Here is a 19,755-nt window from a genome sequence, read left to right as displayed (position 1 = left end):
GGCGGCATTGCCCCCATGGTACCCATGGTACCTGACAACACTCCAAGACACTGATTGCAGCTCTTGAATGGGGTCGTGAATGGTTAACCGCCCTTTCCATCACATAATTGTTGGAGGTGCGCTAGGGAGTGATCCTGCTTCAGAGGAGAGTGGTCTTCCCTTGGACCATGACGCGACTGCAGAGAGGAGCTCCGTGGAAGCGCCGAGGCAGGTGAGACGTATCCCAGCACAGGCAGACAGGCTGAAGACCAGGGACTCGGATCTCCGCTGAACCTGACGCATCAAGAGAGACCCAACAATGCAAAGCTGGTCTCTGGGGTAGCCCTCTGACCACTCGATAGCCCTTTCGGACCTGCCTTACGGGAACGGCAAATGCACCAGGATGGACAGAGGTTGAGGGCAGACGATGGAACTGGAACAAGACGAGACTTGAAGACTGAAGATGATCAGACGAGGACTTGAAGATGAGGATCAGACGATACTGGATAAGGATGAGGCAAGGCTGAAGAGAAGAACATCAAGGACACTGATGAAGACACTTGCTGAGTTGAAAGACGACAGAAGAGTTAAAACTCAGTATGAAGGTATCCGGCCATGACTCGCAAACATCCTGAACTGAGGCTTCGGGAACCCGGCTTGATTGGCACGGCCAACCTTAAGAAGCGGAGGCTTCAGACCCAATGCGGAACACGAATCAGAAGGTCAAACAGAGTGCGGTCCACTAGGAGGTAGATCCGGACCCAGGATATCCGAGAAGAAGGCTACCCTGACGAGGGAGCCAAAGAGTCTGAAGGCTTCCTTGATGAAGGAGCCAAAAGGGTCTTCTTGTGTTTGCGGCATTGTGGACCATTGGTCACAGTGGAGATGACTCCGCTCCATGGGGAGGGGACCCGTGGGGAACCACTCAGATAGCAGACATAGTATGGATAGAGGCTTTATTGTACTGCTGTATATAGATGGTAAAAGCAGGAAGATAAGGCACTGATCCACGAAGTGCCAGTACGTTCAACAGGCTCAGTTGTGTAGTCTCACCCAGATGTTCACAATAGGCTGGAGCCCGCAATGCTGGTAACCCCGCGGCTGATGGCTGGAGCTGGAGCACCGGATCGTACAGGTACTCACAGGAATGAAGGCGTCTTCCTGATGGTGGAATGGTGGGACCGAAGATCCGTGGTGCAGGATATAATGGTTGGTAGGCCCTCGAGGAGTGAGTACCCGATGGTCCGATATCCTGAAATGTAGAGAGAGAGAGAAAGACCCCCGAGGAGCGGTTGTCCTAGTTAGTGAGGACCCCGAAGGATAGTTGGACGCGAGAGACCCTCGAGAAGCGGGTGTCTAGAGCTTCAACAGGAGCGAGGCCCTTGGAGTGATAGCGGCATCTAAGCGAGCAGCTTAGAGCGGTCAGAGTAGCTTAACCGAAGTCCTTGCTAACTCAAGGTGGTAGCGGAAGCGGAGGCTTGTTATACCCGGAGGTACTGACATCATGCGGTGGGGCCGCCCCTGAGGTCCCCCCCCATGACGTGTATTTGAGCATAAGAGATGCGCGCGCTCGCGCCCTAGGAGGCCACAGAAGTGAGCATGGCGGACTGGGATGCCCATGTTAGTTTGGAAATGCCGAGACCCTCGGCATTCGGCACCGGAAGCAGCCATCTTGCCCAAGGAGTGTGAAAGAGGAGAAAAAGAGGTAAGGCAGAGTGGTCACAGCCGTCTGCGACCAACGGACGCAACAGGTCTGAACGCTTGACAGCGAAAGGACTGAAGGTGAAGATGTCAAAAGGATCTGAAGACGAAGACGGGATTTAAAGAAGCTGGACGAATGGTCGAAGATATGGCAGCTGAGATTCAATGCCAAGAAGTGCAGAGTCATGCACATGGGGTGTGGAAATCCGAAAGAACTGTATTCGATGGGGGGAGTAGGGCTGATATGTACGGAGCAGGAGAGAGACCTTGGGGTGATAGTCTCTAATGATCTGAAGTCGGCGAAACAATGTGACAAGGCGATAGCTAAAGCCAGAAGAATGCTGGGCTGCATAGAGAGAGGAATATCGAGTAAGAAAAGGGAAGTGATAATACCCTTGTACAGGTCCTTGGTGAGGCCTCACCTGGAATACTGTGTTCAGTTCTGGAGACCGTATCTCCGAAGGGACAGAGACAGGATGGAGGCGGTCCAGAGAAGTGCGACCAAAAAGGTGGAAGGTCTTCATAGAATGACTTATGAGGAGAGATTGAAGAATCTAAATATGTACACCCTGGAAGAAAAAAGGAGCAGGGGTGATATGATTCAAACTTTCAGATACTTGAAAGGTTTTAATGATCCAAAGACAATGACAAACCTTTTCCATTGCAAAATAATCAGCAGAACCAGGGGTCACGATTTAAAACTCCAGGGAGGAAGACTCAGAACCAATGTCAGGAAGTATTTCTTCACGGAGAGGGTGGTGGATGCCTGGAATGCCCTTCCGGAGGAAGTGGTGAAGACCAAAACTGTGAAGGATTTCAAAGGGGCGTGGGATAAACACTGTGGATCCATAAGTCTAGAGGATGTGAATGAAGAGAAGAGGCAAGGGGTGGCTTGCTTGCTGGAATGACGGCTACTACCTGGAGATTAATATCCTTATTCAATAAACATACACACAGTTAATGCGACTCCAATATTGCTCTATGCTTCAACGGCAAGAGGAAATGTGGAAAAAAGGATTTGCATCCACAAAAAAGCAGGGGAGTAGCTTGCTTGTTATGGCGGTTACTACCCCAAATCAAATAAGCCTGATACTTCACTTTCAAGGCACATCCAGCATAGCTCTCTCCTTCAACGGCAGGGAAAATGAAGAAAAGATAATTTATATTCAGCATCAACCAACAAGGAATGAATTACATAGTCTGGGTAAACAAATAAGCATGGGAGTAGCTGGCTTGTTATGGCGGTTACTACCCCAAATCAAATAAACCTGATACTTGACTTGGAATAAGTATCCAGCGCAGCTCACTGCTTCAGCAACAGAGGGAATTAAGTAAAGAGGATTTTTATTCAGACAACCAACAATGGCTGAATTGCACATGCAGGGTAAACAAACGGGAGTAGCTTGCTTATTACGGCGGTTACTACCCCTAACCAATTAGCTAGATACTTCACTTAGATGCAACTCCAGCACTGCTGTCTGCATCGATGGTGGGGGTGGAAGGGAATTGGAACCAAAAAGTTACCAATAAGGGTCCTGACCTCAGCGGTCAGAGTAACAGATTATGAAAACAAATAGGTGTGAAAGCTTGCTGGGCAGACTGGAAGGGTCGTTTGGTCTTCTTCTGCCGTCACTTCTATGTTTCTACATGTAAGACAACTTGACACAGACATCTGGAACGTCAGGACATCTGGACTTCACCGCCCAGTCAAGAGCATCATGGAGGTTCGAGGGAACTGGAGAATGAGACATCAAAGACATCTGGACATCTGACTTCGGACCCACAGGTCACCCAACCAAGAGCATCGAGGAGGCTCCGAGAGGCAGAACAACTGATGACGGACTTCAGGAAAGACAGGACATCAGAAGGCGAGGACTTCAGGAAGATTTGGAGTTGAGGACATCAGGAGGGTTGGACGACGAAGACATCTGAAGACAAGGACTTAGGATCCGGCGAAAACCAAACATGGAACGAAGATGCAGACGAAGAATCAGGAACCACAAAGGAAGACAAGGGAATTCCCACGAAGAACAGAGTGCCTTGAAGAAGCGAAGCTGGACATCAGGAACTCCTGGACCGAAAAGCTGGAACAGAGGATCCAGGAGCAGTCCGATTCCATGACTGACTTCTTGCGAAGGCGAAGAGAAACTGAAGACTGAGCCCTTTTGTAGGGCTGAAGAGGAAATGACTTGGTGACATCATGAGGAGGAGCCAAGAGGAATGGCCCTTTAAGTAGGCTGAAGAGGCACGGCCCTGCACCTAAGGAGGTAGGCCAGGGACAGCAGCCAAGCTGTGAGGAAGGAACAGGCCTGAGGTGTCGGAGGCGGCTCCTGCCGCGAAGAGAAGACGGCTCCGGGCTGAGCAAACACCGGTGGTGGCCTCCGGGCTGCAAAGAGGAGCTCCAGGTGGCTTCCCGGCAGCAAGAAGAGGAGCGACGATGGCGTTGGCGGTTCCTGCTGCGAAGAGGACACTGGAGGCGGCTCTCCCTGCCGCGGGAGAGTCCTGGCGAGAACAGCTCCGTGCCACGAGGGAGACAGGCTTCAGGGCAGCCTCCGGGCCGCATGGGAACTGCGTCTGCGGCCTCCTGGCCGCGGGATGGAAGAGAGACAGTGGTGGGCCCGCCGCGGAGCACAGCGGCAATTCCAGGCCACGACAGCGGGAGAACGTGGGCGGCCTCCGGGCCGCATGGATGCACGGAGGACAGCGTCAGGGAGTTGGCTGGCAGAAGAAAAGGTGAGAGGCTGCTTGTGGGTTTTTCCCCCACAAGCAGAATCTTAACAATGGTGGAAGGGAAGCTCATAGTAACCGATGGGGCCCATTGTAGTGACCTATAGCATCCAACTGCATCCACTAGTGCCCAAAGTGGCAATGGCGCCCCTGGTTCCAATGTACCCTCGGCACTCACAAGCGATGGATCACATCTATGGCACCAACGATTCCATGCCCAGGGCTCAGACTGTGCTTGACCACACCACAGGCACCCTGCATTCTCAATAGCATGCTGCGCCATCGATGATGCCCAGACACCTGCAGACGATGATAGCTGTGTGGCATCCATGGTGTATATGGTGGCCGAAGGTGCCAATGGCTCGCAAACACTGCAGACCAAATATGTCTGAGAGTTGGCATTGAAGGAGACTGGTACCAGAATGCATTGATGTCTGGCAGTGCCAATGATGCCCACAGTGCCCAAAACAGAGGCTCTGCAACATTGATACTCCACCGGGTGCTCCATGGCAACAACACACTGCATCAGTGGCCAAAGGAAACAATGACAGCCGGCATCCTTGAAGGTTGCTCTCAGCTCAGCTATGCATCCAAGGGCATTGATGCTGCGAGCTTGACAATGTCCATACTAGCCTCGACAGTAACTCTGGGGCTTGGCATCATCAATAGTGCTAAAGGCCCTGCAGGACATCTGATGTCCCACAACTCCAGTGGCGATGTCCTTTCGTGGATTGCAAACTGGCTAAAAGACAGGAAACCGAGAGTAGGATTAAATGGAAAATTTTCTCAGTGGAAGGGAGTGGGTAGTGGAGTGCCTCAGGGATCTGTATTGGGACCCTTACTTTTCAATATATTTATAAATGATCTGGAAAGAAATACAAGTGAGATAATCAAATTTTCAGATGACACAAAATTGTTCAGAGTAGTTAAATCACAAGCAGATTGTGATAAATTGCAGGAAGACCTTGTGAGACTGGAAAATTGGGCATCCAAATGGCAGATGAAATTTAATGTGGATAAGTGCAAGGTGATGCATATAGGGAAAAATAACACATGCTATAATTACACAGTGTTGGGTTCCATATTAGGTGCTACAACCCAAGAAAGAGATCTAGGTGTCATAGTGGATAACACATTGAAATCGTCGGTTCAGTGTGCTGCGGCAGTCAAAAAAGCAAACAGAATGTTGGGAATTATTAGAAAGGGAATGGTGAATAAAACGGAAAATGTCATAATGCCTCTGTATCGCTCCATGGTGAGACCGCACCTTGAATACTGTGTACAATTCTGGTCGCCGCATCTCAAAAAAGATATAATTGCGATGGAGAAGCTACAGAGAAGGGGAATAATAAGGGGAATGGAACAGCTCCCCTATGAGGAAAGGCTAAAGAGGTTAGGACTTTTCAGCTTGGAGAAGAGACGACTGAGGGGGAATATGATAGAGATGTTTAAAATTATGAGAGGTCTAGAACGGGTAGATGTGAATCGGTTATTTACTCTTGATAGTAGAAAGACTAGGGGGCACTTCATGAAGTTAGCTTGGGGCACATTTAAAACTAATCGGGGAAAGTTCTTTTTTACTCAACGCACAATTAAACTCTAGAATTTGTTGCCAGATGTGGTTAGTGCAGTTAGTATAGCTGTGTTTAAAAAAGGATTGGATAAGTTCTTGGAGAAGAAGTCCATTACCTGCTATTAAGTTCACTTAGAGAATAGCCACTGCCATTAGTAATGGTAACATGGAATAGACTTGGTTTTTGGGTACTTGCCAGGTTCTTATGGCCTGGATTGGCCACTGTTGGAAACAGGATGCTGGGCTTGATGGACCCTTGGTCTGACCCAGTATGGCATTTTATGTTCTTATGTTCTTACAGTAGCTCTGAACACCCAAGAGTGTCAGTGCCCATTGCATCCTATGGTCTTTCGCCATTGATAGTACACCTTGATGATCCTCAGTGTCCCTTCTGGACACCGCAAAGGGAGCTCGTCAGCGCCCCCAATGCTCGTTAGCCTTGAGGGCACCAGGCCATGGTGCTATCTGGATGCTTCAGCACTCCAGAGTGCCTCTGGTCAATGGCAACCCAGGCGTTCAATAGCACAACAGCCTTCCTAGGCCCAAAGCACCTGTTGGCTGAGGTCCTCCATGACGCTCGAGAGCTCTCAGGACTCCCACTCCCCAGTGGTCAACATCCTCGAGAAAAATCAGGCACTTGAAGGCAATCATGGTGCACCCTGGCGGCAATGGTGCGCAGCATCATTGAGAGAAGCCATGAATGGCATCGCTGGCAAACATGCCTGTTAGCCTCCATGGCGCTTGATGGCCTCAAGGAAGGCCCTGCATCTCAATGGCCTCGAGGGTGGCTCCAATGGCGATGAGAGTGACCATGGCACTTGATGGCAGTCCTGGTCCCTGATGCGGTCTGGACTGTGATGCTCAAGGTCAGTGCCACTATCCTGCCATTATCTAGGCCCATGGTGCTCGATGCTGCTTGGGTCGATGACGTACCTCTGGTGCATCGAGATCCCATGGCGCTCTATGGCATCTATTGTGCCTGCCGACGCCTATGGCACAGAAGAGCTCCTGCCCCCAGACAGGACAATAGACAACGTTCAAATGTGCTCACTGTTGATGGCCCTTAGCATCTAGGGTGGTACCCTGGCACCTCGATGGTGTCCAGGGTGATCATGGCACTCAGTGGCAGTCCTGGTCCCTGACGTGGCCCTGACATCGACAGGTGTGCATGGGCAACCGGTACCAGGCATGGCACGGAAGCTGCGGCAGCAATGCTGTTTGCCCAGGCTCCTGCTCACCCTCTCTCACAAGGAGACTAGATTGCTATCACTGGCAAGCAGGGGGGGAGGCTTCATCATCTAGGGCTCCTGCCCATGGAAACTAGTTTCTTAGAATATGGGGAGGATGAGCTCTCCCCCCCATACAGGTGCAGTGCGGTCCTCGATCCCTTCACTGTCCTCGCTTCCATCAATGTTGATCAATCAATGATGTCATGAAACTCCTGCTTGGCTAAAACTTAGATGAGCCCCCAGGCTTAGCGGCCTACACGGATCTCCCATGGACTAGCACCAGACAAAGGCACCAAAACCAGACAGAGCAAGGAGAGGACACAGAAACTAAACTGCAAATGCAGTATTTATTTATTAAGGAATATAATTAGTCACTGCCAGGCTGCACAGCGACTAAGGCCTGCCATGTGGCTGGCAGAAAGTTGAAAGGAAGAGAGAAAATAAAAAACAAAAAATAAAAACTACTGTAAAAAAAGAAAAAGAAAAACAGCTGCAGCTCCAGAAAATATCACAACAAAATCTGTGAGGAGAGCAAATACCGTGACCACATGGTTCCTGCGACCACATGGCTTCATAGAAAAAAAGAGACCGAGGCACTCTGCCTATGGGGCAGAGTGATAACTACAGCTGTACATGCTCTTAAGACATGTTTGAAAGCTCTAAAATCTTTGATCAAAGTTCTGGGCCGGGTTCCATCCGATGATGTCACTCACATGTGAAACTGCCATCCTGCTTGTTCTCGGAGAATCAAGAGAATGAAAATGAGATCCTGATGCAAGTGTAGTCTGAGGTTTTCCCTTTGAATAACTTCAACAGTTGTGTTGATCCCACATTATTTATTGATGGTGAAGAGTTTTAGGTAAAAAGTAAAAATGAAAAATTAATTTAATAAAAAATAAAAATTGATTTAGTAACTGGTGTACTTGATGGTATTATTGCATTGTATGATATACACTAGGAGAGTGCATTACATAGAGCAGTGATTTATCAACTAGATCAACCTACCTGATAGCGAGTATTTTTCCAGCATCCATACGCAAGTTATTCAGTTGTGCAATAAATATAGCTGCCACTGCTTCATAAAGAGCAGTCCCATCCATGTTGATTGTAGCTCCAACTGGTAAGACAAATCTTGTGATTCTCTTGTCCACATGGTTGTTTTCTTCTGCACAACGAAATGTGACAGGTAGAGTTGCTGAACTGGACCAAAAAGAAAGCAATGAAAAAACATAAGTAAGACCTGAAGCTTTGAAGCTTTTTTTTTTTTTTTGGAAATTCAAACCACACTGTACACGAACTGAATTTAATTTTAAAATATGTTCATTTAATACCAAATATTTTTCCTCTGGTCAGTTTTATTTGAAATAAGTCAAAAGGTATTCATGATGATGCTTCTTAATGTCTTTTTTTTTTTTTTTTGACCATGTTCATATCAGATATATCCGATGGGCTGTTGAAAAGCAGAGGAAATTTACTGAATGATTGCTTAACATGAAGATTATTTTCTGAGGGTCACTGAGCACATTTCACACTGCACGGGGACAAAAACCACAGATACTTTGTACGAGTTTTCAAAGTGAAAGTACGCAGGTACAAAGTTAGAGCAGTCACTTGCATCTGCTTTTAAGAAGATCTGAGAATATAATCTACTTGTGCACTTTCCCTCGGCCAAGCTAAATACATCCCGAGAAGCCTCCTTCCAAAGCAGACAAAAAACATGCACTTTGCGGAACCTGCAGACTTTTGGCCTCATAGGGGAAAGCAGTTACTTACCTGTAACAGGTGTTCTCTGAGAACAGCATGATATCAATCCTCATACAAAGCTGACATAATCCAATGGCTTTGACTGAGCTTCTCTGAGCAATGCTCAGCATGTATTATACTATGTGGGGTTCCTTTAGACTGCTAACACAGAAGTATAAGAAAAAACCCATTAAGTGGAGTCCCAACTCCAGGAAGGAGGGCAGGTCTCTTGAGGACTAACATCCTGCTATCCTCTGAGAATACCTGTTACAGGTATGCATCTCTGCTTTCTCCGAGGACAAGAAGGATGGCAGTCCTCACTCATGGGTGAATCCCTAGCTACAGGTGCCCCCCCAACAAAAAAAGGGGAACAAAAACTATTGCCAATGGGCACCAACAACAGTATTTTTATTGGCAACAGACCTTTTTTGCAATATGGGAGTCGTTTTCTTACTTTAATTCCTTGGGCAGATCCTTGCTTGACTCATTCTTTGGTTTGGGGTGGTCTATTAAATGTTTGATCATTAAGTTCTAAGTATTCGCATGTCAAAAACCTAATTATTTCCCATTAATTTCAGATTTTGGTTTTAACTGAAACTTGGCTAAAGAATGGTGATACATATTGTCTAGCACAGGCCTGTCCACAAGTTTTCTCGTTTTTTTGTTTTTTATAAATGGCGAAGTAGACGTTTAGGTGGGGGGTGACTTATTTCTGATGAACAGCTGCGTTTGAGAGAACATTCCTTACAAACATTATTCTCATATTGATGTGATTTGGTACAGTCTCATTGTTTGTCTAAACAGTCTTTTTTGATTATGTACAATCCTCCAGACTCTTCTCTTGTTTCTATAACAGAAATTATGGAACTTGTGACCGAAATTGTTACTTCCCACCAAAATTTAATCATTTTGGGAGATTTTAATGTTCACTTTGATAAACTGCATCGCTTATTGGACAATAATTTTGTTTCTTTAGGCTTTGACAATGGATCACTTTTCCAACTCATGATACAGGTCATATTTTAGATTTAATTTTTTCAATGAATTATTATTCTCTGAGTGACTTTTTTTTACTCTGTCAAGTATCCTTGGACTGATCATTGTTTCATTTCATTCTGTCTCAATCAGATTGTCCCAATGTTGTCTTCTAACTCTCATTCATATCCATATAGAGATCTTAAAAATCTTGATATGGATTTATTGGCTGACAATCTGGATTCCTTTCCTGATAATTTTATTTCTCTATTAATGAATAAGTTGATATTGAGAATAGTGCTCTCTCGACTGCAATTGATAATACCACTCCACTTATATAGTGAATCATTTTTTTCATCCATGGTATCATCCAGGCCTGAGAATGCTTAAAAGACAAGTATGCCATTATGAACGGATATGGCAGAAAAATAAGTCATCAGATAATAAAAGGAAATGGTCAGAAGCTATTTAGGCATTATTTTTCAGAGGTTCTTGTGACAAAAAAGAAATACTTTTCCAATAGCATTCGTTCAGCTGAAAACCATCCAAAACAATTGTTTAAAATAGTAAACAAATTGGCAAATTAAGCATCCTTAGCTCTTTCTGCTAAATCTAATCTTTCTGCAAATTATTTTACTTTATTTACAGAAATGGTGGAGAATATTTCTAATTCTTTCTTTACCAGTTATTTCTAGTTGTTCTGCTGCTTTGAGATTTTTTTCATTCAATGAAATTAATAGTTTGAATGTTAGTCTCCATTTGAAGATCCTTCACCTCACTCCATCAAATTCAGATCCTTTCCCTTCTAAGTTATTGGTGAAACCATCTCTTTCTCTCTTTGAGCCAATTTCTCAAATGGTTAATCATTATCCAGTAGTTTTTATTCCTAATCAGTTAAGAACATAAGAACATAAGAAAATGCCATACTGGGTCAGACCAAGGGTCCATCAAGCCCAGCATCCTGTTTCCAACAGTGGCCAATCCAGGCCATGAGAACCTGGCAAGTACCCAAAAACTAAGTCTATTCCATGTAACCATTGCTAATGGCAGTGAGATTCTACAAAAAAAGATTTTCTTGATCCCAGCATTTTGGCTAATTATAGACTGAACTCAAATTTACCAATGATGTCTAAAATCATTGAGAAAGTAGTTTTTCTCAATACATTTGTCGTTAAGACAAATGTGTACATCCTAATACGTCTGATTTTCGATCTACTCATAGTATGGAGTTTGCTTTGCTCTCATTAACTAATGATATTGGACTTCAGTGCCAGGAAAAATAGTGGAAACTATTCTAAAGATCAAAATTGTAGAGCATATAGAAAGAAAAGGTTTAATGGAACACAGTCAACAAGGATTTACCCAAGGGAAGTCCTGCCTAACAAATCTGCTTCATTTTTTTGAAGGGGTTAATAAACGTGGATAAATTTGAACCGGTATATGTAGTGTATTTGGATTTCCAGAAGGCATTTGACAAAGTCCCTCATGAGAGGCTTCAGAGGAAACTAAAAAGTCATGGGATAGGAGGTGATGTCCTTTCGTGGACTACAAACTGGTTAAAAGACAGGAAACAAATCCAAGGCTCTCGTGCTAAACTTTCAAAAGGGAAACTTTGATAAAATGAGAAAAATTGTTAGAAAAAAACTGAAAGGAGCAGCTACAAAAGTAAAAAATGTCCAAGAGGCGTGGTCATTGTTAAAAAAATACCATTCTAGAAGCACAGTCCAGATGTATTCCACACATTAAGAAAGGTGGAAAGAAGGCAAAACGATTACCGGCATGGTTAAAAGGGGAGGTGAAAGAAGCTATTTTAGCCAAAAGATCTTCATTCAAAAATTGGAAGAAGGATCCAACAGAAGAAAATAGGATAAAGCATAAACATTGGCAAGTTAAATGTAAGACATTGATAAGACAGGCTAAGAGAGAATTTGAAAAGAAGTTGGCTGTAGAGGCAAAAACTCACAGTAAAAATGTTTTTAAATATATCCGAAGCAGAAAGCCTGTGAGGGAGTCAGTTGGACCGTTAGATGATCGAGGGGTTAAAGGGGTACTTAGAGAAGATAAGGCCATCGCGGAAAGATTAAATGATTTCTTTGCTTCGGTGTTTACTGAAGAGGATGTTGGGGAGGTACCCGTAATGGAGAAGGTTTTCATGGGTAATGATTCAGATGGACTGAATCAAATCACAGTGAACCTAGAAGATGTGGTAGGCCTGATTGACAAACTGAAGAGTAGTAAATCACCTGGACCGGATGGTATACACCCCAGAGTTCTGAAGGAACTAAAAAATGAAATTTCAGACCTATTAGTAAAAATTTGTAACTTATCATTAAAATCATCCATTGTACCTGAAGACTGGAGGATAGCAAATGTAACCCCAATATTTAAAAAGGGCTCCAGGGGCGATCCGGGAAACTACAGACCGGTTAGCCTGACTTCAGTGCCAGGAAAAATAGTGGAAAGTGTTCTAAACATCAAATCACAGAACATATAGAAAGACATGGTTTAATGGAACAAAGTCAGCATGGCTTTACCCAGGGCAAGTCTTGCCTCACAAATCTGCTTCACTTTTTTGAAGGAGTTAATAAACATGTGGATAAAGGTGAACCGGTAGATATAGTATACTTGGATTTTCAGAAGGCGTTTGACAAAGTTCCTCATGAGAGGCTTCTAGGAAAAGTAAAAAGTCATGGGATAGGTGGCGATGTCCTTTCGTGGATTGCAAACTGGCTAAAAGACAGGAAACAGAGAGTAGGATTAAATGGGCAATTTTCTCAGTGGAAGGGAGTGGACAGTGGAGTGCCTCAGGGATCTGTATTGGGACCCTTACTTTTCAATATATTTATAAATGATCTGGAAAGAAATACGACGAGTGAGATAATCAAATTTGCAGATGACACAAAATTGTGCAGAGTAGTTAAATCACAAGCAGATTGTGATAAATTGCAGGAAGACCTTGTGAGACTGGAAAATTGGGCATCCAAATGGCAGATGAAATTTAATGTGGATAAGTGCAAGGTGATGCATATAGGGAAAAATAACCCATGCTATAATTACACGATGTTGGGTTCCATATTAGGTGCTACAACCCAAGAAAGAGATCTAGGTGTCATAGTGGATAACACATTGAAATCGTCGGTTCAGTGTGCTGCGGCAGTCAAAAAAGCAAACAGAATGTTGGGAATTATTAGAAAAGGAATGATGAATAAAACGGAAAATGTCATAATGCCTCTGTATCGCTCCATGGTGAGACCGCACCTTGAATACTGTGTACAATTCTGGTCGCCGCATCTCAAAAAAGATATAATTGCGATGGAGAAGGTACAGAGAAGGGCTACCAAAATGATAAGGGGAATGGAACAACTCCCCTATGAGGAAAGACTAAAGAGGTTAGGACTTTTCAGCTTGGAGAAGAGACGACTGAGGGGGGGATATGATAGAGGTGTTTAAAATCATGAGAGGTCTAGAACGGGTAGATGTGAATCGGTTATTTACTCTTTCGGATAGTAGAAGGACTAGGGGACACTCCATGGGGCACATTTAAAACTAATCGGAGAAAGTTCTTTTTTACTCAACGCACAATTAAACTCTGGAATCTGTTGCCAGAGAATGTGGTACGTGCAGTTAGTATAGCTGTGTTTAAAAAAGGATTGGATAAGTTCTTGGAGGAGAAGTCCATTACCTGCTATTAAGTTCACTTAGAGAATAGCCACTGCCATTAGCAATGGTTACATGGAATAGACTTAGTTTTTGGGTACTTGCCAGGTTCTTATGGCCTGGATTGGCCACTGTTGGAAACAGGATGCTGGGCTTGATGGACCCTTGGTCTGACCCAGTATGGCATTTTCTTATGTTCTTATGTTCTTAATGGTCAATTTTCTCAGTGGAAAAGGGTAAACAGTGGAGTGCCTCGGGGATCTATACTTGGACCAGTGCTTTGCAATATATTTATAAATGATCTGAAAGGGAATACAATGAGTGAGGTTATCAAATTTGCGGATGATACAAAATTATTCAGAGCAGTTAAATCACATGCGGTTTGTAATACATTACAGGAGGACCTTCTGAGACTGGAAGATTGGGCATCCAAATGGCAGATGAAATTTAATGTGGACAAGTGCAAGGTGTTGCATATAGGGAAAAATAACCCTTGCTGTAGTTACACAATGTTAGGTTCCATATTAGGAGCTATCACCCAGGAAAAAGATCTAGGCATCATAGTGAATAATACTTTGAAATCGTGGGCTCAGTGTGCTGCAGCAGCCAAAAAAAGCAAACAGAATGATAGGAATTATTAGGAAGGGAATGTTTAACAAAACGGAAAATGTCATAATGCCTCTATATCGCTCCAAGGTGAGACCGCATCTTGAATACTGTGCACAGTTCTGGTCGCCGCATCTCAAAAAAGATATAGTTGTGATGGAGAAGGTACAGAGAAGGGTAACCAAAATGATAAAGGGGATGGAACAACTCCCCTATGAGGAAAGGCTGAAGAGGTTAGGGCTGTTCAGCTTGGAAAAGAGATGGCTGAGGGAGGATATGAGGATGTGGTTAGTGCAGTTAGTGTAGCTGGGTTCAAAAAAGGTTTGGATAAGTTCTTGGAGGAGAAGTCCATTAACTGCTATTAATAAAGATGACTTAGGGAATGGCCTCTGCTATTATTGGCATCAGTAGCATGCGATCTTATTAGTGTTAGGGTACTTGCCAGGTTCTTGTGGCCTGGTTTGGCCTCTGTTGGAAACAGGATGCTGGGCTTGATGGACCCTTGGTCTGACCCAGCATGGCAATTTCTTATGTTCATTCTGAATTAGGAGATGCAGGTATTACTGTATTTCTTGATAAAAGTGCAGCTTTTGATACCACCAGTCTTACTCATAAATTGTTTAGGGGAAACTGATCTTGTGGATGGAATTTTTCATGGATCATTCATTTTGTATGGATTGGGCCAATGAGAAATCTGATTTTTAGGCGTCTGCCCATAGTAGTTCCTCAGGTTTCTGTACTATCTCTGCTCTTATTTAATATTTTTATCACACCATTAGCTACTCTTATTCAAGAACATGGATGTCGGTCTTCATTTTATGCAGATGACATTCAGGTTACATTATTTGTTAAAACTCGTTCCAAATTTCATCTCAGTATTCTAAATTCTTACTTAGATTTAGTTGCTTCTTGGATATTAGATCACCATTTGCAAATAAATCCTACAAAGTCTGAGATGCTTTGGTTTAATCTCAGATCCTCTATTCCTTCTGACTCCTGTTATGGTTGGAAATTGTATTTCTTTAAAAAAACACAGTATCTACTTTGGGTGTGGTACTTAATTCTCAACTTTTCATCACATTTGTTCTATTGTTCAGAAAGCTTTCTTTATCTCAGATACATTCATTGGCTAAGGTGTCTTTTGGAGCTACATTATCTAAACACTTTAGTACATGCATTTGTAACATCTAGAATTGATAATTGTAATTCCTTGTTGTTAGGTTCACCTTACTACCAAATAAAAAGATTACAATTACTTCAGAATACATCAGCCATATTGATTTTTGGTCTCAAGAAACATGATCACTTATCTTCTATTTTAAACCAACTAACTGGCTTCCAATTAATTATTGCATTGAATTTTAAGTTCTGTGTCTTACTTTTCGAGCTTTATATACTGGCACTCAGTTATATTTGGCTAAACTTTTTTATGTCCTTGTACTACAATGTGCTCTATTAGTCTTCTCATATGGGTTTGCTTTCTTTACCTTCGCCTTCTGTGATTCATCTAGAGTATACTTGAGATTCCCCTTTTCGTTTCCAAGGGCCTTTGATTTGGAATGCTTTGCCGTTTGAACTTCCTGCTCAGGAGAATTGTGCAAAGTTTAGAAAGGCCGTTAAAGCTTTGATTTTTTCATACATAGGGGTAGATTTTAAAAGGGTGCATGCGGGTGTACATGTGCACATGCTATCCGGCACGTGCACATGTACACCTGATTTTATAACTTGCATGTGCAAGTGTGCGCAACTTATAAAATCAGGGGTCAGCGTGCGCAAGGGGGTGCACAATTGTGCACCTTGCGTGCGCCAAGCAGCGTTGCCTTCCCCCGTTCCCTCCCCCTTAGCCTGACCTTCCCACCCCTTCCCCTAATCTTCACCCCCAGATCTACTCTAACCCCCCAAAATTTTATTATATCTTTTGTGCCTGCCTCTAGGCAGGTGCTAGTTGTGTGTGCTGGCAGCCTGCCCTCACGCGATCCTTCGACACAGCGCTAATGGCCGCTGTGTCAGAGGCCTCTGACCATGCCCCCTGCCCGCCCCTTTTTGCAAGCCCCGGGACTTACACGCGTCCTGGGGCTTTAAGTGCGTCACTGGGCCTTTTTAAAATAGGCCCGGCACGCGTAGGGCTTTTAAAATCCGGCCCATAGTTTTTATTGGAACTTTCAGATAACCTCAAATACAAAATAGCATACCATCTTATTAACAAAGTGATTGCAGAAGAATTCCGAACTGACTTCCACAAGAGTTCCACCATATCCTGCCCCCACCCCATACCCTCCCCTTGTCTCGCAACGCATTATCAGTGCAACACAATAAGGTGAATGGATCCCAAACCGCATACAATATCAAACAACAAATAACATACCAAATATAAAACAAATTATTACACATAAAACAAAATATCACCATGTGTCATGAGTCAGTGGATGATCTAACTAAGTCTTTGGTGCATGATACTTACATTCCAAAGAATACATTTTCGAAGCTCGACTGGAAAAGACCCAATAAAAGGTTTCCAAATAGTAAGAAAAAATTTCACCTGAGCAGGAGGTTTCATCTTAATAGACCGTGACTCCAGGCAGAGCAAGGCCACTGTTACGCCTGTCTGTCGCAGATGGCTGCGACCTCTCATGCTCACCTCTTTTTTCCCTGCACCAGCAATCATTGGGAGAATGGCGGCCTCTGCCAACCAATGTCGACCTCCATGGTATCCCTGGCATGGCATGGGTGCTGTCGACCACCATCTTACTTCTTGAATCACCTAAGTGAGTGCGCAGGGCCTCCTTTTGTATATGTCATGGCGGGAACCTCGGGGGCATCCACTCCCGATGACGTCAGCCCGCTGGTATGCTTAAGCTCACCGGCCCACTGCTAAGACGAGTTAGCAAGGAGTTCTCTCATTGTTAAATCCACTCCACTTCAGGATCTCTGTTCCAGTATCTCTTTGTGGCATTTGGACGCTCCGGGTACCCGCTCCTCGGAGGCCCTTCTGCATCTCGGCTATCCGCTCCTCAGAAGGCCTCTCTGCCTTGGACTTCCTTAACCCATTTCTCGGGTACTTGATCTGGAACTTCCTCAGTGAGTACCTTCTTCAGTTCCTATGATTTATACACTGCTGAAGTCTCCATGGTATACCCCGTGCCTCGGGCCACTACCGTTCTTCAGTAGTTGCTTTTACCTATCCTGAGCTACAGGGTTCTGTTACAACAAGGAGGAAGAACCAATGCAGCTAGGTTGGAGTCTCCTTACGTCGAAGGAGAGGCGTTATCGAAAGAGACTAGGCCTCTGCATGTACTGTGGGGAACCTGGCCACGCATTACCATCCTGTCCTATCTGTCCAGGAAACTTGCAGACCTAGGATCCGCCGGAGGACTCGTCCTAGGTCTAACTTCCCAATCTCCTCCACTGACACTTCCAGTCTCTATTATACCGGATGCCCTAGAGTTTCATACACTAGCCCTTGTAGACTCCGGGGCCAGTGGGAACTTCATACTTTGCCAACTCGTAGAGCACCTACGAATCCCTACTGTTTGGAAGCCCTCTCTACTACTACTGTCATCAATACACGGCAAGCCTTTGCTTGGTGAGGTCTCCTATACCACTCCGCCGCTTCGTCTCCGCACTGGGTCTCTGCACTCCGAGACCATTACATTTTTAGTCCTGGATAAAGCTATACATCCGGTGGTACTTGATATCCATGGCTACAACGTCATTCACCCCAATTCGATTGGAGTACCCTTGAATTATCTCAATGGGGAGAAGCCTGCCACGGAAGATGCCTGAGGCAGTGACTCTTATGCCCTGCCTGACTACTACCACCTCCCTTCCTGGTCTACCTCCACAGTACCAGTCTTATCAGGACATGTTTTCCAAACAGGCGGCCGATATGTTACCACCTCACTGATCCTTTGACTGCACCATCATCTTAGTACCGGGTTCCAAACCTCCTAAAGGAAGGGTGTACCCACGTTCGCTATCCGAGACGAAGGCTATGTCTGCCTACATTCAGGAGAACTTGGAAAAGGGGTTTATTCAGCCTTCAAAATCCCCAGCCGGAGCCAGATTCTTTTTCGTGGGCAAGGATGGATCTCTTTGCCCATGTATATACGCCGGGGCGATGAATGGAAAACAGCATTCAATACCTGCAACAGTCATTTTGAATACTTGGTCATGCCCTTTGGCCTTTGCAACACCCTGGCCATGTTCCAAAACATGATGAATGAAATCTTCAGAGACATGTTATATGACTGTGTAGTAGTGTATTTGGACGAGGTTCTTCAGAGACTCAGAGATAACCATCAATACGCCAAATTAGAGAAGTGTGCTTTCCACCAGGTGTCTGTCCCCTTTTCGGGATATATAGTATCCAGTCAGGGGTTCCAGATGGACCTGCCAAAAACTAAGAGCATTCGGGACTGGCCCCAACCTACTGGTCTAAAAGCTCTATGCTGATTCCTTGGATTCACCAACTACTATAGATCATTCATTCATCACTACTCTACCTTGACCTGCCATGATGCGCAAGGGAGCCAATCCCTCTCAATGGTCCTCTGAAGCAGTACCTGCTTTCCAGGAACTCAAGAGGGCATTTCTCCAGGAGCCATGTTTACGCCATCCAGATCCGTGACCTTTCATAGTCGAGGTAGATGCCTTGGATGTTGGAGTTGATGCTGTCCTCAGCCAGCATAGCGACACCCATACATTACACCCATGCTCTTTTTTCTCTCGGCGCTTTTCCCGTACTGAACGAAACTACGGCATAGGGGACAAAGAGCTACTCACAATCAAGTTGGCGTTTGAGGAGTGGTGCCCATGGTTCGAGGGTGCTCAACACCAGATAATGGTTTTTATGGACCATAAAAACCTTGAATATTTATGTCATGCACAACGCTTGAACCACAGAGAAGCCCACTGGTCATTGTTTTTCAACAGATTCAATTTCCTATTGAGATATCGTCCAGAAGATAAGAACACCCGTGCGGATACTCTTTCCCGCTCATTTACTCCAGAAGACATCCCGGACACTCTGCGTCATATTAATGACCCTGCTAGAGTGATCCTTTCAGCACTCACACAGTTCCAGCTGGAAAAACCGTGGTACCCAGGGCACTCAGGAAGAAAATCCTCAGATGGGCTCACAATTCACTCCTTGCAGGTCACCTTGGACAGTCCAGAACCCTGTCCACCGTGCAAAGGACTATTGGTGGCCCTTGATGAAAGAAGATGTATGGGCCTATGTGGAATCTTGTTCTACATGCGCAAGACAGAAACCACCTGTCGGCCTTCCCTGGGGACTTCTTCAACTCTTGCCCGCTCCAAGTGAACCATGGACCCACATATCCACGGACTTTATCGATGACCTACCCGTGTCTAGTGGAAGCAACACAATTTGGGTCACTGTTGACTGATTTTCCAAAATAGCTCATTTTGTGGCATTACCTAGACTGCCATCTGCTCCTGAACTAGCAAAACTTTTCATCTGACATATCTTCTGTTTACATCGCATTCCTAAGCACATCTTCTCTGACCGAGGAGTACAATTCACAGCCAAATTCTGGAGATCTC

The 19,755-nt window shown here is 44.8% G+C and overlaps 1 protein-coding gene across 4 annotated transcripts in view; it reads right to left on the bottom strand.

The window, feature by feature from the left end:
* Window positions 1-19,755, bottom strand: part of SLC1A1 (solute carrier family 1 member 1) — an 805,722-nt gene that overhangs the window by 210,962 nt on the left and 575,005 nt on the right. For all 4 annotated transcript variants that reach the window (XM_029613486.1, XM_029613471.1, XM_029613480.1 and 1 more), the window contains exon 10: window positions 8,215-8,409. In XM_029613486.1, the coding sequence (XP_029469346.1) occupies window positions 8,215-8,409 (195 nt within the window). The remainder of the gene's footprint in view (window positions 1-8,214; window positions 8,410-19,755) is intronic.

Source organism: Rhinatrema bivittatum, chromosome 1 (assembly GCF_901001135.1).
Source record: "Rhinatrema bivittatum chromosome 1, aRhiBiv1.1, whole genome shotgun sequence".
In the NCBI taxonomy this organism is placed as follows: Eukaryota; Metazoa; Chordata; class Amphibia; order Gymnophiona; family Rhinatrematidae; genus Rhinatrema; species Rhinatrema bivittatum.
This window is presented reverse-complemented; position numbering and strand designations above follow the sequence as displayed.